Source organism: Nanorana parkeri, unplaced genomic scaffold, assembly GCF_000935625.1.
Source record: "Nanorana parkeri isolate BGI_ZX_2015 unplaced genomic scaffold, ASM93562v1 scaffold304, whole genome shotgun sequence".
Lineage (NCBI taxonomy): Eukaryota > Metazoa > Chordata > Amphibia > Anura > Dicroglossidae > Nanorana > Nanorana parkeri.
Window position 1 is genome coordinate 1,328,641 of NW_017306572.1, and position 17,821 is coordinate 1,346,461.

Consider the following 17,821-nt stretch of genomic DNA (forward strand, 5'->3'; position numbering starts at 1 on the left):
CAGGAAACATTTGAAGACAGAAGAGGTAAGGGTAAATAATTAATTAAAATAATTATTATTTGTAGAATAATGTTGTATAAAGTACTGTTGCAGCAATGCAGAATGGCACCCTCTATAGAGGACTACAAATCTCAGCAGTACTTTATACAGAAATGCTATTGTTATATAAAGTATTGCTGGGATGTGTAGTCCTCTATAGCCTGTACCATTCTGGATTGCTGTAAATATTAGGGATGCACCGATATAGCGGCCGCCAAAACATATCTGCCGAAAATGTCACTTTTGGCTAAATGCCGAAAGTGCCATTTTTATGCCGATACAGCGGCGCATCCCGGGCGAGCGGGAGGAGAGCGCTGTGTTTGTGGGGTTTTTTTTGGGGGGGGCCCAAAAAAATTCTTGCACCAGGGCCAGGTTCCTTAGGTCCGCCACTGATGGGGACTGCTTAAGTTGTGATTGTTTTGTTAGGTGATGCTCCAGTTTCAGACAGCCGCAGGACAAATGCAGATGTAAACAGTTGCGAACTTTCACAAAACACGTGCAAAACACGCGCAATCGGAAAAATAGTGCAAGCTTTGGTGACAACAGGTGCACATGTTAAAAGGAGCGGCTAAACAGATTTGCACATAAAAAAAAAAAAAAACTAAAACTGTCGCAATTGCTTTGATAATCTCCCCCCTATGTGGTTGTATGAGTTTAGGTTTATATGATGGTAAAATGAATACATTTTTTTTTTTAAATTACAAAAAATTGAATAGCATTTCATTGATATTCCTGTAAGGAAAATGTGAAAGTGAGATATGATTATGATGAGAAAATTAAGCTGTCAGATCTAAAATGTGTACATACACATGGAGAGCACAGTTGTTAACACTGTATGTGAGCCAAGGTTGGTCAATAAATTGGATCTGCCTTTTCCAAAACCATTCATCCACTTACAACTCGATTTCTGTATAAATGGAGTGATGACTGTCTTTCCTCACTCCTACCCCCTGCCCTTCTTGTGTGGGGTTGTCTCTCAATGCTGCTCCGGTTCTCACTGTGTATCTCCTATGCTTTCATACCACTATATGAGACTCCAATATAGTGACCAGGTGATGGTCTGAAGAAACTGACATGCTTAGTACAGTCATGTGATCATATACAGTAGAAGTGTAGAGTGCTTAACATCTTCTTTTATACTTGGCACCAAAGACTATTCTACGCAGAGTTCTACTGGCAGTATAAAGTGTTGTGACCCAAAGCTGTGTAAGAGAATAAAGTCCTTGAAGTGACACTATACCCAGGAGTTAAACCTTAAAAATGCATTGAAGTACCTTAACTATTAACAAAAATGTATCTTATTTGTATGTCACTCAGCTGTAGATCCTCAAATCATTTCTGAATTAGTTCTGACACTGTCCTTCCTTCTGGAGAGGGGGCTAATTATGTTCCCCATGGTCCCTGTGTGTGTTGTTAAGTAGCCACCACTCCAAGCTTGCTCCTGTGATGGACTACAATGTCATGTTCAGTTTACTAATTTGTAGTGAGATTGTAGTCCATCACGGGAGCAAGCTTGGAGCGATGGCTTCTTTGCAACACACAGGGACTATGGGAAAAACAGTATCCACCCTCCAGAAGGAAGGACAGTGCCAGCACAAATGTAGAGATGATTTGAGAAGTTATGGCTTCAGGTGTAATTGAACTCTGGATCCTGAGAGTTTGTGCACTTTCTGCCTTGCTCCTTACACTATTTTTTGGGTAAGGTCAAAAGTACTCACTGTATATTAATTCTTTACTGTAATTTCTGAGTCAGTTTTACCAACCCCTTACTACGTGCTTCTTTTTATTAGGCAACTACACCTTTTTAAGGGGTTAGAACCAATGTCAGGTTTTTACCACTGTCTGTGTCCTTTCGATAGACTTCCTATCCCTCCCTTTTTCCCCAAAGACACAGGCAACAGTAAAACAAAAAGCAGTGTTTCTGACCCTTCCCACTCTAATAAAAAGGAGGTTTAATTGCCATCTGTGTTCATGCTGGAGACATTCCCTCTACTTCCTTACAGGAAATGACAGATCTTGCCAATGGTGACAAATATAGCAATGAAGATCTGTCAAAGGCTACAACCTTCCCTAACATGATTGAAAACAGAACAAAAAGTTTTGATTGAAGTTGCATGTCAACCCTTTATTGTACTCTCTTCTATCTCACTCTATTTTTACCTCAACCTCTGGGAAATATCTCACCACCCTGGGAACTTGTGAACTACTGGGGAAATAGAGATTCAGCCTGTTCCTCTCCATTCTTTTAAACTGTTCTTGTTTAATAACATGTGTATTGGATGCTGGCAACTTCTGATTTAACCTGAGGCTGGCAACAGTACAGTGCATACCGGGCCTGATGTAAAGAATATGGCTCTATGCTTTCAAATCAATCTGTTTGTGTATCAGGCCAAACATACCAATAGAATTCTCATAGTATTTACTATGCGCATGGAGATGAGCACATGAGGTACAGCGTACATATGGCAAACTCACTAACAAATGTGGTTTTCTAAGTTGCGTCTGAACAATTGCCAGCTTAGTACTGGAATAATTTAGATAATAATGGGATTTTCTCACATTTCTAGGGAACATCTGTAATCTGTTTTGCATGTGTATTTAATGCTTGACGTGTGCCCTGATATTACTGTAGAAGGCTGTAAAAACCATTGGGTGTAAAAAGGCATTGGGTAGGTCACAACAAGTGTACAGTTTCATATGATCCTCTGAATGCATGTTGCTGCATCATTTGCTCTGAGACCACATTTATACCAGGGCAACAGCGTTTCAGCACGCTTTCTGCGCATTTTGTTAGCTCAATTTTGTGCGTTTTTTATTTGAGTTCAATGCATTTTACAGGCGTTTTCTATTCATATGTAATAGCTTTTTAAAGTGTGTTTTTAGTTGTCCATTGAAAAGCAGTCTCAGCTGCAAAAACGTGCTAAAAAACATGCAAAAACACGCTAATCGGTGCATTTCCATTGAAGTCTATGGAGCAAAACGAGCTGATAAGTGCCACAAAAAAAGCTTGGGGACTATTTCAAATAATAGGTGTATTTCTATGCGTATAGGAATACATGGGATTTTCATTTGCTTGCGTTTCAGTGCTGAAAAAGCATTTAACGAAACACCCTGGTGTGAACGGGGCCTTGGAGCAGAGCATATAGACTTTTAGGAACTACCGCTTTATATTCACTGTTGTGAACGGGGCCTTGGAGCAGAGCATATAGACTTTTAGGAACTATTTCTTTATATTGTTATGCTTGTCACATAATGTTTGTGTTTTCTTTTTTTTTTTTCTTCTATTGCAGAATCTTAACATGAATAATACTTAACGTATCTGTATATAAGGCACAAGAAAGCATTACTTTGAGGTTCAATGCAGTAAAAGAGGCTGAAGCGTATACATTGTATGAATGTATTCTTCAGCAGTTAAAGGAGAATTATGAGGCAAGTGATTTTCACTCAGCCTCATAATCTGATCTGACCTGTGACAATGAAACTGTCACAGGTCGGCTCAGTAGATCGTGAAGTGAGCGAACACATACCGGCGTTCGTCACTTCTCGATCCTGTCACGGCCCTCTGCCGTGACAGGGGGGGGGCTGGATTCCCCCCCTCCCCTGTCCGATCCTCCAGCGCTGACTGGCGGAACGGATGGGGGAGGGGACGGGTACTCTAGATAGGCAGAGCCAGCTGTCACTCAGGCAGCTGAGTGGATCCAGACAGAATTGTTCCGGCTGCGGCGTCTCAGTATACCGCGAGCTGTAGCTCGCGGTATACTGAGCTTTGGGTGACGGGAGGATGCTAGTTTGTGTCCTCCCGTTACCCTTAGGAGAACTATGGGGAAAAGCCCTAACCCCATCGTTCTCCATTAAAGAGGAACTTTAGCCATATCTTGAAAATAACAACAAAGGCACCTTTAGAAATATTTAGTAATGACAATCTACAAACAGACACTTATAGATAATTGCAGCCTAGGGATGCACAAATACAATTTGTTCCAGACCAAGTACAAGTAACGATACTTTTCCTCAAATACTCGCCGATACCAATTACTGATGCCTTTTTTTAGCCTCATGTGACAGTTTTTCTAAAACAGTGGAGACTAATGACAGGGGCGCCAAGGCCCAGTCACAGCTGCACCGCTGAGACGCTGGTAGTTCTGCCATTGACTCCAAGCTGTAGAGGAACTACAAATCCTAGCAATACATTATATAGCAATACAGATTACCATCAGCTATAGAGGACTACAAATCCCAGCAATCCATTATACAGAAATGCGGAATAATATAAAGCTACATATTCTGTGTTGCTCACCAGGGCTGCGCTGCATCTCAGGAAGCTGTGCGGGGTCTGATCAGGGTTGTGCACGGTCTCACCAAGGCTGTAACGAGGTCCTAGGAGGCTGTGGGGGGTCTGGCCAGGGCTGTGCGTCGTCTCACCAGCACTGTAACAAGGTCTTACCAGGGCTGCGCAGGGTCTCAGGAGGATGTGTGGGGTCCCACTGGTGCTGTGTGTGGTCTCACCAGGGCTGTGCGAGTCACAGCAGGGCTGTACGGTCTCAGGAGGATGCCCAAGGTCTCACCAGGACTGCCTTTGGGTCAGGCAGTTGCGGGGCTCTCCATGGCTGTACGCGCGTGGTTTCCAGGCTCTCCATGGCTGTACGGGCGGGTCCCGGGCTCTCTATGGCCGCACGGTCATGTGGGGCTCTCCAGGGCTGTGCTGGTCTCTGTGGACAGCGGAAAGGTGAGGTGTGGCTGGACTGGCACTGTCAAAGTGCCAGTATCGGCGCTTAGTATTGGGGCATTTGCAAGTACCTGTGAAATTGCCTGTGACACTATACTGTGACACTAGTATCGGTATCAGTGCATCCCTATTGCAGGCTTTTTATTCTTTGCATACCTTATTTTTATTTTCCTCCTATTCCTCTCAGATTCAGGGTTCAAATTCAGAGTTTGGATGAAAGGTTTAGTTCAATACAACACTTTTGATTGTTAAATAGAACATTTATTCAAAGATAAATGTCTTATACTTAAGACTAAAAAGAGGGACATTTAAGTAGAAAAGAGGGATAAGAGAGATCTAGTTCCAAAATGGGGCTGTCTCTCCACAAGAAGAAGGTTTGAAAATAAATGATGTTACTTTAGTGAACTGATAATTAAAAATAATTTGTGTTCTTCTTACCTTTTAGGATACTGGTTGGCGCTCCAAAAGCAGATTCGAAATTTAGCTCATCCATGAAGACTCCAGGAACGATCTTTAAATGCAGAGTTCACAGCAATCCAGACAAGAAATGTACAGAGTTGGATATGGGAAGAGGTGAGCAATTATTTATTTTCCAGAATACCTGTTGTTTAAAGGTAGCAACTGATAACTTGAATGAGAGGCAGGTACCAAGAAGTGGCAACACGCATCCTTTAGGAATATTAATGAACTCCCTGGGAGTTCGTAGATGTCCGCTTTATGGTGCATATCTGATTCTGTTTAAGCTGAACTTAAACCCATCCTCTTCCATTAATGAGCCTCACAATTCATCCTCAACTTTGCTTCCAAACAGTATGAGGCATGGAAAAAGGCTGAAATAAAGAGACACTATCATCACTTTTAGAAATTGTAAAGACATTTACTGTATAATGCTTACCATTACCATCCCTGTTGAATCCAGTTTTTGCTCTCTTGCAGAACTAGAATTTTAAGCATTCAACAACATTTTCAGGTGTTTCAAATGCCCGTGTCTCTCTGCAGCCTGCTGTTACTTGGCCAAGCCACTACATCACTTAAAAGGGAACTAAAGCCAAACCTTTTTTTTGGCTTTAGTCCTCTTTTGGGTCACAGGAGTACATTTGCTAATTGACAGCTGTCTTTGCATCTCTAGAGCCAGCTACGCCACACGCCCCTCCCCTGTCTGTCTCTGCAATGAGCACTGGAGGGACAGAGAGGGGAGGAATCCCTGCAAGGAGCAGTGATTGACAGTCACTGCTCTCTACAGGGAGAAGAACGTGAGCTGAGCAATCATATATGCCTATAGAACTGGCATGTAACACCAGCAGGGTCACTCACCAGCTCTAAGTATTGGGAAGAGTATATTTTACTCTCCTAATACTTCTCCTTTAAGTTTTCCTGCAGCTCTGAAGGGACATACTAGTGTCTAAGGGGTCTATTCATTAAGCTGCCGTAGGCAGCCGAGTGAAGGACCAACCTGAAGTGAAGTGAGCCGAACGCTGTTCGGCTATTCAATTCAGGCTGGTACGGCTGATTTCAGCCATATATTGGCTGAAATCAGCAGAACATCGGGTGGCGTCGTGTGGCTTCGGGTCGGCCGAAGTGCAGGCTACTCGCTGCTGTTCGGTCTATTCTCATAGACATGAATAGCAGTGAGTGAATAGCCGAATGCCTCTGAGGGACCGAGCAGAATAGAAAAATAGTTAAAAAAACACAAACAAATAAATAGAAAACCGTGTCAGAATAAAGAAAAAAAAAAAAAGCTGTGTTTCCCTCCTGGGCGGCCGGGAGCGGGAGACTCCCGGAGCGCCCGGGAGAGTTTGCTGTCTGGAGATCAGTGTCCCTGGTTAGCTGGTAACCAGGGACGCTGATCTCTCTGCAAGTGGCCGGAGCCAGCTGTAAGATCACGCCTGGCTCCGCCCAGCTGTCAGAAGCAGGCTGTCGGCTGGCCGATGGCCAGCCGCTCGGCCAGCTTCGGCTTTCAGCGCAGCTCAGCCGAGCCGAGGCATATGCGTTCGGCTCGACTGAGCCACTTGGGCTAAGTTCGGGAGCTGTACGGGCTATTGTGTGTTAGATCCTTCGACTGCTTTGTGAATAGACCCCTAAGAGTAAGTCTATTTGTTGACTACAAACCTTTGGCTCCTAATATTATGGCATGCATGTGCATGAAATGGAATATGTGTACGAGTGATGGAACGGTCCTCTGTGGGGTAAGCAAGGGCCCAGGGTTTGTGTAAAGGCAGTAGGTGGATAATCACTAAAGTCACTATAAAATATTTACATATATACTGAAGACATATTCATTACAGATGCAGGATCTCTTTCCTACTGTGTGTAGTTCAATGGTTGTGGTTATTTTTTATTCTTTAACAATGTCAATTTTCAATCAGCCAACTCGCTAAAAGCAACGTACTCCCAGTGTAACATATCTTTTATCAGGGGTTTTATTTGAAAGAGTGAGTAGGTGCATTCAGCCTCTGGAGTTTTTTCTAGTGGCTAACCTTTAAATACTTTCAGGTAACCAGTGCAATAATAACTCAAAATATGTTCTAATTTAAAATACACTATATACTATTTTTCCACCAATACTTCCCCATGTTAAAGCCAAACCCTGAGCTGGTGTAACTATGCAGTGTGTCACCCACTGCATGGGTTAAATGCTCGTTTTGTCTTGGGGATAATGAATAAGTTCAAATATCTTATTCCTCGCTCCCCTGGCAGCTGGCACTCTTCACCACTGCTCAACACTCCCAGGATGTGGACCGAGTGGGCCCTCCTGGTCCTGAAACACATTGTAAGACCTATTATGGGTGTGATAATATCAGAAAGCCTGCAACTGAAGGTCCAGCTAAACAGAAATGGCCTTGGGGGGACCTCCAGATAGTGCAGAGAAAGCCTGTAGTTGTGAGGAATACGGGGACTATTTGTACGTATTTCAATTCCCGTAGAAAAAATGAGCATTTAACACATGCAACGCAGGCAAGGGGTCCCACTGCATTATTCAAATTACAGCAAACCCAGAGTTGGGCTTTAAAACAAATCCTACCCCTTGTACACATAATGTGTGAGATTCATCTGTCAACCATATCATGAAGAACATTACAGTGGGTCCTTGCAGCACAGCCATGCTATCAAAGATAGGCATGTGTCTCACCAGTCATCATTTTCTGAGAAATGTCAGCTAGTGTGTTGCCAGCTTAAATTCTGCAAGCGTGGGGAAGATTGTTGTTTTGACATTATCAAGGGTAGCAGATTGAGATATAAGCTTGTAGTTTCACACGATATATAGTAACAGATAAACGGTGGAGGAAGGGAAGGATGTTTTGATTAGTAACATTTTTTAGTGACCATTTTTCAGGCCACTTATAGGTACTTAGATATATATGTTTTAAGGATATAACTGGGCACAATTAACTGCATTTTTGTGTATAAAGATACACACTATCACACTATGATCAACTAAAGGTGATTCATTTCCCACTTTGATCAATTATAGGTGGTGCACAAAATATTGGGCACACAGAAGACTGTTTCATGAAAGGCACCAAATCATTGATCAAGTTGAAGGTTATGAATTGTAAAGAAATGGAAACACTAATGAAATAAAAATGTAATAGGTAGTTAATAATAAAAGTTAATTATAATATGAATCACCCACTCTAAGGGGTAAAATTGGAAAGATTGGCCCTGTGCAGATATGTATTGGGCTATGGATAACAGGCACAATATAGAGGTTAGAAGGGATTAATGTAATATCTTGTTTTGTTCTAATGTTGATTGTTTGCCAGTTATGTAAAATGTGTGAAGTTTGGATTGTTGTCTGAAAATTAATAAATATTTATATAACAAAACAAAACAAAAAAAGATTCTGCAAGCTGGGGAATTCCATCTTTACCCATCAAAGTCTCCCAAAAGTCTATTTATTTAAGCCCATGATGGTTTGGAAACTACAGTTCATGCCCCTGCACCTTCCCTACTGGGTTCTATAGGAAGCATCACAGTGCAAAATGTATGGCTACAGTCTTGATCAGAGGCCCTACGAAATCTTTGTTCAATTGAACTTAATGGGATCATGGGAAATGTATATAAAACTCAAATTAGGTAAACTGACTAGATATTCAGACTGCTCGTTTGCAATGTCCTGTATTATATTTGTGGGACACTTTATTATTATACTTTAGGCATTTTATTTGTGTATGGAGTGTGTAAGTTTTATAACACAGTAATAAATCATGAATTAAATGTATTAGTACTAAACAGCTCTATTTTGCTGAAATGTGTATCATCAGTTACCGATGCTTGCATTATTTGAAATAAGGCTAATATAGTAAGTTCTAGCTATTAAAAAAGAGTGTGTTTTTAACTTGTTTCCTAATTTAATACCTACTAAGCCCTAGACTCAACAGTACATTGCAGTTCTTGCATTATTTCAAAGCGTTATTTGAAAACCTGATTTGATGGTCAGGAAAAGTGGTAAAACTTTAAACTGGCCTTAAATGAGAAGCAACTACTGTACATACCACCGAGATACTAATGTGGTTGATGTTTTGTCTTTTTAAAATCTGCATCATTTTACTCATGGCTTTAGTCCATTATGTTATTTGCAAGAATCCTGCTCAGTCCTTTGAACTGAATGAAAATACCTGTGCGCATGATGTGCCATACATGGAGCTCAATTTATTTAAAAGTGGAAGGATTTTAAACTCTTTTCCACATGTACATCATAAGTACAAAGGTCACCTTTGAAAAGTGTTAGTATTTAGTATATCTGTACTATGCAGTGCCATCCAAGTGTTCAATGATTTCTCTTACCTCCTCCTCCTTGCAGGAAACAGTCGGGGGGATCCATGTGGAAAGACATGTAAAGAGGACAGAGATGAAGAGTGGATGGGGGTTAGTCTGGCGAGGCAGTCCAAGCCTAATGGCAGTGTTTTGGTAAGATCATACTTGCTTTCCATTAGTTTAATGTGTTTATACTTCATGTCAACATTAAAGCAAAGTCATTAGCAAGTGTCTCGTGCCTATCCCACCTGGTATTTGCCTGTGTCTTCAAATTTAATATGCTTGTACTTGATCTGTAAGATCTATTTTTAATACAAACTTCTGGTGAAGAAATGAAAATACAATGTTAAAATCTAGCTTTCTATTCGGCTAGTAGACATTTGGCCCTCCATGGCATTCTATGTACAGCCCCTAAATCATTTTAAGCCTTTCTTGGAAGCTGTCTACCCCATAATTCCATCTCTACAGACCTCTATAAATTGTATAATACATTTTATTGTGCTAGATATTTGTTTTGTTGTTGTACTGCGAACTGCAGTCACTTTCTTGTATTAAAGGGAAAAACATAAAGTAAACTGACAAGAGCACAATTGGGGCTAAAGTTGATAAAAAATAATTCTGATGCAATGGATGACTTAAGAACTAGGGTCTACTAACTACCTAACATTCCTTTCTCCAATGAGACTGCCTTAGTGGCCAGTAATGATTATTCATCACAATAGTAATTTTAAAAAGCAACTAACTTGTTTCAAAGGTTTCAGGAGAACCCTACATTAGGGCTACACAGCAATAAAAAATTGTCTCAAGATATGACACAAGAATCGGTTGGAATATATACGTTATAACACACGATTACTATATTTCACCCAGTTACTGTTAAGATCTCAGTGTTAATCTAGATGTTTTATTGTTTTCTAGCCCTTATGAAGGGGACCTCTTGGAACATGTCCTGCTAGACACCACTACTTTTCTGCTACAAAAATGTGGTGCCATTTGTAGTAAAGATTGTTATGAGGGAAATGTTAGGCACACAGACCATTGTTTCATTTTCCATATTCCACAGCTAAAACTACAACAAGGGAAATATCCTCTGAAAAGCCTTTTGTAAAATGAAATAAATATTTTAGTTCTGCATGTAACATAACTTGCTTACAGATCTAAATGGATTGCTGCACTTGAATATAAAAATATACTTCTCATTGGTTTCTGCAAAAATATAAATTAAAGGAGAAGTATTGGGAGAATAAAATGCACTCTTGCCAATACTTAGAGCCGGCGTTTGACACTGCCGCTGCAAAAATCTTCTGCAATAAAACTTGTGAAGAAAAGGTACATAAAGCCAGGCATTCTCTAAATCCTCATAAGATTATGAAAAATTCCATGCAGGTAGTATATATATATATATATATATTGATCAGCCATAACATTCTGACCACTGAGAGGTGAAGTGAATAACATTGATTATCTCATTACAATGTCACCTGGAAGTCGGTGGGATATATAAGGCAGCAAGTGAACATTTTGCTCCCAGAATTGATGTGTTGGAAACAGAAAAAACGGGCAAGCGTATGGATTTAAGCTACTTTGACAAGGGCCAAATTGTGATGCCTAGACGACTGGGTCAGACCAACTCCAAAACTGCAGCTTTAGTGCAACGTTCTTGGTCTGCAGTGGTCAGGACCCACTAAAAGTGCTCAAAAGAAGGAAAACCAGTAACTGCAAGAGGGTCATGGGTGCTCAAGGCTCATTGATGCATATGGGGAGAGCAGGCTGGCCTGTGCAATTCGATCCAATAGAAGAACTGCTGTAGCTCAGATTTCTGAAAAAGTTAATGCTGGATCTGATAAAAAGGTTTCTGAACACACAGTGCATCCCAGTTTGTTGGATATGGGGCTGCGTGGTAGCATACCAGTCAGGGTGGTCATGCTGACCTGTGTTCACAACTAAAAATGCCTACAATCTACACATGAGCAGCAAAACTGGATCACGGAGCAATGGAAGAAGGTGGCCTTGTCTGATAAATTGCGTTTTCTTTTACATCATATGGATGGCTGGGTGCAAACGCGTCGCTTACACGGGGAAGAGATGGCACCAGGATGCACTATAGGAAGAAGGCAAGCCAGCAGAGGCAGTGTGATGCTTTGGGCAATGTTCTTCTGGGAAACCTTGGGTCCTGCCATTCATGTGGATGTCACTTTGACACGTACCACCTACCTAAACATTGTTGCTGACCAAGTACACCCCTTTGTAGAAACAGTATTACCTGATGGCAGTTGCCTTTTTCAGAAGGATAATGCGCCCTGCTACACTGCAAAAATGGATCAAAAATGATTTGAGGAACACAGAAACCAGTTTGAGGTGTTGACTTGGCCTCCAAGTTGTCCAGATCTCAGTTCAATTGAGCATGTGTGGGATGTTCTGGAAAAACAAATCCAATCAATGAAGGCCCCACCTTGCAACTTGCATTACTTAAAGGATCTACTACTTTTGGCTTGAGGCCAGGTACCATAGCATGCATTCAGAGGTCTAGTGGAGTCCATGCCTCAACGGGTCAGGACTGTTTTGTAGGCAAAAGGGGGACCTACTCAGTATTAGGCGGATGGTCATAATGTTATGGCTGATCGGTGTATGCCCCAAAACACCAGGAGTCCCAGATGGGCTTCCCGATCATGTGACCACTGTTATTGGGTGTCACAGTGGTCACATGCGCAGTAAAATAGTGACTGGGAGCTGTCGGTGACAGCTCAGTCACTGTGCTGGGAGCGCTGAGTATGTGCACTCCAAGTACAGAACAGCGAAGTTAGCTGCACACATATATGGGCAGCCCAGTGTTAAAGCCCTCCTGCTGTGTTGCCGCATATATGCATACAGACGGTAGGGAAAGTGTGAAAAGACATGGTAAACATATCAGCTTGGGAGCTACCAGATAGTGCCTTTTGATAAATAAGTCTTCATACTATAATTCCTTGTTATTCACAGATGTGATAATTAAATTAGAACTCCAGGAAATGTAAAAATTATCCCTTGCAGTGGGGTTACCAAAAAAACATAATGTGATTTCTGTGAGAAGTAATACATACCTGTAAGTGTTACACTTATATGTTTTAGGACATGTACGCCCTAAAAATCTCATAGCAGTTGTAGTTGCATGGCATTGGTGTCATGATGATGCTGTAAAGTTATTAGCAGAATTATCTTGAAAACATACTTGTGATTGATGCTGCAAGGAGGTCAGGGCACAACATTAAAACTGTGCCTTAGGCTAAGCATTTCCAGCTTTTCAGTTACCAAATTTCACATGACAAAAAATAATCATATCCTTATTTTGCATCTCCTTGAGGAATGAGCTGGGAATAACGAGTATTGTTCCATGAATGCTTTGATTGTAGCATGGTATATGTTACCAAACAGAACATAATGTTAGGTCACAGTACAGAATGAGGACTCAAGCTGAATTGGCTATGTCAGCCTTTTGACCTATGGCATGATAATTAGATGGCAAAGAGAAAGAAAAGCAGATGCATTTTAGGCTTCTTGACCTTTCATTAAGGTCTGCCCTAAACCACATTTCACAAGTCTGTGGCTGCAGCTCTTCTCTAACAGATCATTTTTCTCGCTCAGATTGAGCATAAACAACTTACAGATTTTTCTGTTGATATGAATATTCTGTTATGCCCCTTGTCTTCTCTTTATGAAGCAAATGAGAATTAAAAACAAAACTACACAGACCCATGTTAGGTCTATGGGCAGGTGGCTGAAAATGGATGGGCGTCAGTTTAAATCCTTTTACCTCTGATCCATCACTCTTTTACTTTTTTTTTTCTCAAACTTAGACAGACTTGGAGGTAGTTGGATGTAAATGCATTGGCGTCTGTGGACATTCACCAGGCCATAGATTAACATTGCGCTTCGTATCAGGTCTGCCTGAAAAACTGAGATGATCTATCAGAACAGCCATGTGAAAGGGACCTTAAAGGGAATATATAGTAAAGTTAGGAAGTGGAGCTATAGGCTTCTTTTACATGATTACCTGTCTATTCTTACCTGCTTCATAGTTCAGGCATGGTTCACCCCTGAGCGTTTTTCCGTGCAGATCTAGTCACGCGAAAACACGCAAAACACACATTTACATGCAAGTCAATGCACACCTTAGCATTGCGTCATGCATAGGAAAACGCCTGTCTCGTGAAAAGATGTAGGTGCTATTTTCAGGCAGATGCTGCTCGGTTTTAGTTCCATAGACATCTCTATGCCGGGAGAAAGAAATGTTTTAAAATGCAAAAACGCACAACATTGCCCAGAAAAAAAACGCATGATGAAAGTGCAAAACTGAAAACGCCTAGGTGTGAATCGGGCCTCAAACTGAAATGTATACATGGAACTGAATCTGACCAAAAAATAGCTCATCCCCCTTTCCTGCCTGATCTGTTCAACTTGGACTACATGAAGTTTCAAATCAGCGAGATAATCTAAAGCAAAAAAACTCCTGTGTTTTGTTTATGGAAAATACATAAATGATCTGTGGTTTCTGCATATGGTTGTACTAAATTAATTCTGTAAAACAAAAATTTTATAGAAATACAATTTTTTTTAGGCCTGATTCACACATAAGCGTTAGCATTTTGGCATGTTTGTGCGCATTTTTACACACTCCTAAATTAATTACATGCATTTGTATGAGCAGATTGTGAAACATTAAAGTCAATGGACAAAACACGTGCATATGCCTGTCAAAACGTTCAGAAACTAACACATGATTTCAAGCATTTCCTATTGTGTTTATGGGGCCAAGATCTGCCAAAAATAGACTTTTTCCAGCGCCCAGCGTTTTGTTTATTGCAACAAAATGCTTAGGTATGCACAGGGGCCATATGAATAAATAGGATTTTTTCGGTGAAGCTTTTGGTCAGGCTGAATCCGCTGCGACAATACATTCAGTGTAAATTACAAAAATTCAACAAAAACTATAAGTTCTCTAAGTCAATAAAACAATGGAAACATAATTACTTTTACAACATTTTCTACTGTGTTTCTTTTAAAATCAAATAACATAAAGTTTAAACAATAGCTTTTCCTTTCTTATGTTTTATGAGAGTAGCTTCATAGGAAAATATCTTGTAAAATCAAATTTTTTTTTTTAACAAAAAACTGTTTTTGGATATGCACTCCATGTGTAAAAGAAAAAAAAACCCCGTTGATAGGTCTGCCGCTTTCACATTCCTCTTCATTGATGGATAATGTTCATTGATGTAAAATAAACAATGGTGTCAGCAGTAGGGCTTGACTTGTCCAGATGGGGTTGACCTCCTAAGTAATAGCGATCACAAAAACTATGAAATGTCTTCCGTATGCTACCTATTCATTAGATAACACAAGTTATTCATTATCCTAGGATCTGCAGAAGAACCTCTATAAATGTATATATATACATTTCTTCAATTGAAATCCTTTTCTTGCATAGCGGTACAATGAGAAGAAATTACATAAATAACTTAACAAATTAACATAATTGTTAAATAATACATTCAAAAAAACTTACCAGATCCCAAGTTATAAAGAATATAACCTGAAAAAGAGGAAAAATAAGCTAACACGGCATCAAACGTACCCCCCAGGTCCCTGACAATGCCACCATATTACTTACTGTACCTGGCACCAACCCCTTAAATAAACATGGCATGGTGGGTACGCCCATTAAAGCAAAAGGTTGTGACGGGATCCAGCCCCTACGACCTACCAAAACATACTCCACAAACACCTCTATTATTTACTCATCTTTGTTACAATAAAAATATTTGGCATTGTTAGGAGCTCACCAGCCTGGAAGGCTCCAAATCAGAAAAACAATTACCAGAATAGACAGAATCAACCCAACACTATACGTCATGTTATCTAACTAAAACTTGTGCTCCAATTCTCCAAAATGCCACACCTGTGCCAACTAAATATAAAACACCAAACCCAAATAAAAAACAAAAACTAAAGGGGAGGGTGGGAAGGGGACCTCTTCCATTGCTCATCCAGAGGAAATAATTGCTGCCTATTAGTAGAAGGCAGTAGAGGCACAAGGGGGCATCTGAGTATCGGTAGGTGCATTTGCCATAAGGGAAAAGTAGCTACTGAAGGTGAAGTCACTCTCTGCTATATACTCTGATTAAAGACTTTTCATCTGGTCCTAACATTAACAGTCCCTGCAACCCTCACCTCCAAGAGCTCTGCCCCACCAGCTAAACCCATTTATCCAGTGCTTCCTTGCTACTACCTTCACTCCTTATCTACATCCCACTCACCTATTCAAACAACAATTTACAAGTCTTAATATGCCATTGGCCCACTTTGTTCAAGGTGTCAAGGTGGAGCCATTCAAACCTTCCCTCGGCCTAAAGCTATGGGGAGTTGCATTCCTTGCGACCTTCCTATATAACTAGGATGAAAATGTTCCCATACACATGGGATAAAGACAAATGTCTACATATCTCACATGCTCTGATATACAGAATGTTTAGTATCTTTCCAACTCCTTTTCCATGAAATAATTTGAGGTTTATCTTTTTTTTTACAAATAGTGAATAATCCTAGTACTATATATAGAGAATAGTATATATACAGTATATCTAATGCAAATTTACTCTATGTAGACTATAGTAACTTCATTTTGCCCAATTGCCCATGTAACCCCAGATTTCATGTTAAATGCAGAGAATAAATGTGTTTTTATGTGCCGAATACATTATGGGTTACTGAATCATGTTTCAGGATTCCCAGCAGAATGAGAATGTCAACTCATATAGTAAAAGCAGCACTGTAGGATATAATTGAACAAATACCTACAATATGAACACTAAAAGACTGTTTCCATAAACAGGGAGTAAATCAGGTCACAGTTTTCCCAGTATTCACAAGCTGTGTTTGCTGTCAAAGTTTTCTTTTAGTTTTTTTGCTGATTTACTCATCTTTCTGCGGAAGGAAGCCAGTCCCTCAATGTGTAAAAGTCACAAAATGCTTGTGATAACAACCAGTGCATGTTAACTTTTATGTTTACTTTCCATTCCACTGTTGCTATCTGCCGCTTCTAATTATTGTTAGTAGCGCTCAAACCACTAAAACCTGATCCTTTTTTTAATGTTTTTTCAGATTTAGAATCATATTGTCAAGTTGACAGTTTAACCCTTTCGATGCCAGAGCTGTTTTTGCATTTTGCACACGTGGTAAAATGCACTTTTTAGGCCCCTAAAATTATACATCTACTGAAAGAAGAGACCATATAGAATAAAATGTTTGCAGTTGTAATTTCTTGTCACATGATATTAGTGCAACTGTTTATGAAACATAAATGTTCATCAAAAGATGCATTCAAATAATTCTAGTGTACAAACACAATATAATGCCTAATTTTTGTAAAATATTTAAAATTAGGTTGTGTCAAGTAAACAGATACCAAACATGTCGAGCTTCAAAGTTGCGTGCACCCATAAAGCAGCAAAAAACTACGGTACCCAAAATTGCCCATAGGCGACACTTTAAAAGCCTTTACAGGTCATCAATTTAGAGTTAACCATGAATGATGGCCCTAGAATTATTGCTCTCACTTCAGCGTGATGTGTGGCAAAATTGTTGTAAACACCCAACGTGTATTTGCGTTCGTATGCAACTATGCTGTTATGCAGTCAGACTGACACACTACTGACACATTAGCGCACTCTGACACACGATTGTCAATGTATAACTTATTATTAACATAAGCAAGGTACTGTTCCGTATGTGCTTTGCATGTTAAGTAAGCAGACACTAAGCTCCTGTCCTGAACCCTCTGCAGTACAATAATATTATCCATCCTGACTAGTCCCCTTCCACACTGAGGGACACCCCTGGGTACCCCACAGGACTTCCACATAAGGTCATCAGCAGAGCCATACCCAGCCAGTGATGACTCCCCGGGCTCAGTAATGCTGGGTGTGCTGCTGCCAATTATTTGGGGTCACATTACATGGTAAGGTGACCAGAGAGCCATGTCACCCACTTACCTGAGTCTTATCTGGAGATGCCTGCAGAAGCTTCCATTTCCTTTGCTATGACCAAATGGGGAACATTCTGAATGGCCAATGCTCCAACATTCCTACACTCCTACCCCCTTGCATTTCTATTGATCCATTACATTGACGGACTGGAATTGGGAATCCCCAATTGGGAATGTGGGTGAGGTAGGATGGTGCAGACAAGCTCCATCAATACCTGGAAGTTCTGGAAATTTGCCTATTTAGAACAACTGGCATTTGGCATTAGCAAAAGGGGATGAGA

At 40.5% G+C, this 17,821-nt stretch overlaps 1 protein-coding gene across 1 annotated transcript in view; it reads left to right on the plus strand.

Annotated features, from left to right (window-relative positions):
- Nucleotides 1-17,821, plus strand: part of ITGA9 (integrin subunit alpha 9) — a gene marked incomplete at its 3' end in the record, with an annotated part of 105,192 nt that overhangs the window by 16,544 nt on the left and 70,827 nt on the right. Inside the window, exons 2-3 of the mRNA XM_018557797.1 lie at nt 5,211-5,338; nt 9,570-9,676. Of these exons, the coding sequence (XP_018413299.1) occupies nt 5,211-5,338; nt 9,570-9,676 (235 nt within the window). The remainder of the gene's footprint in view (nt 1-5,210; nt 5,339-9,569; nt 9,677-17,821) is intronic.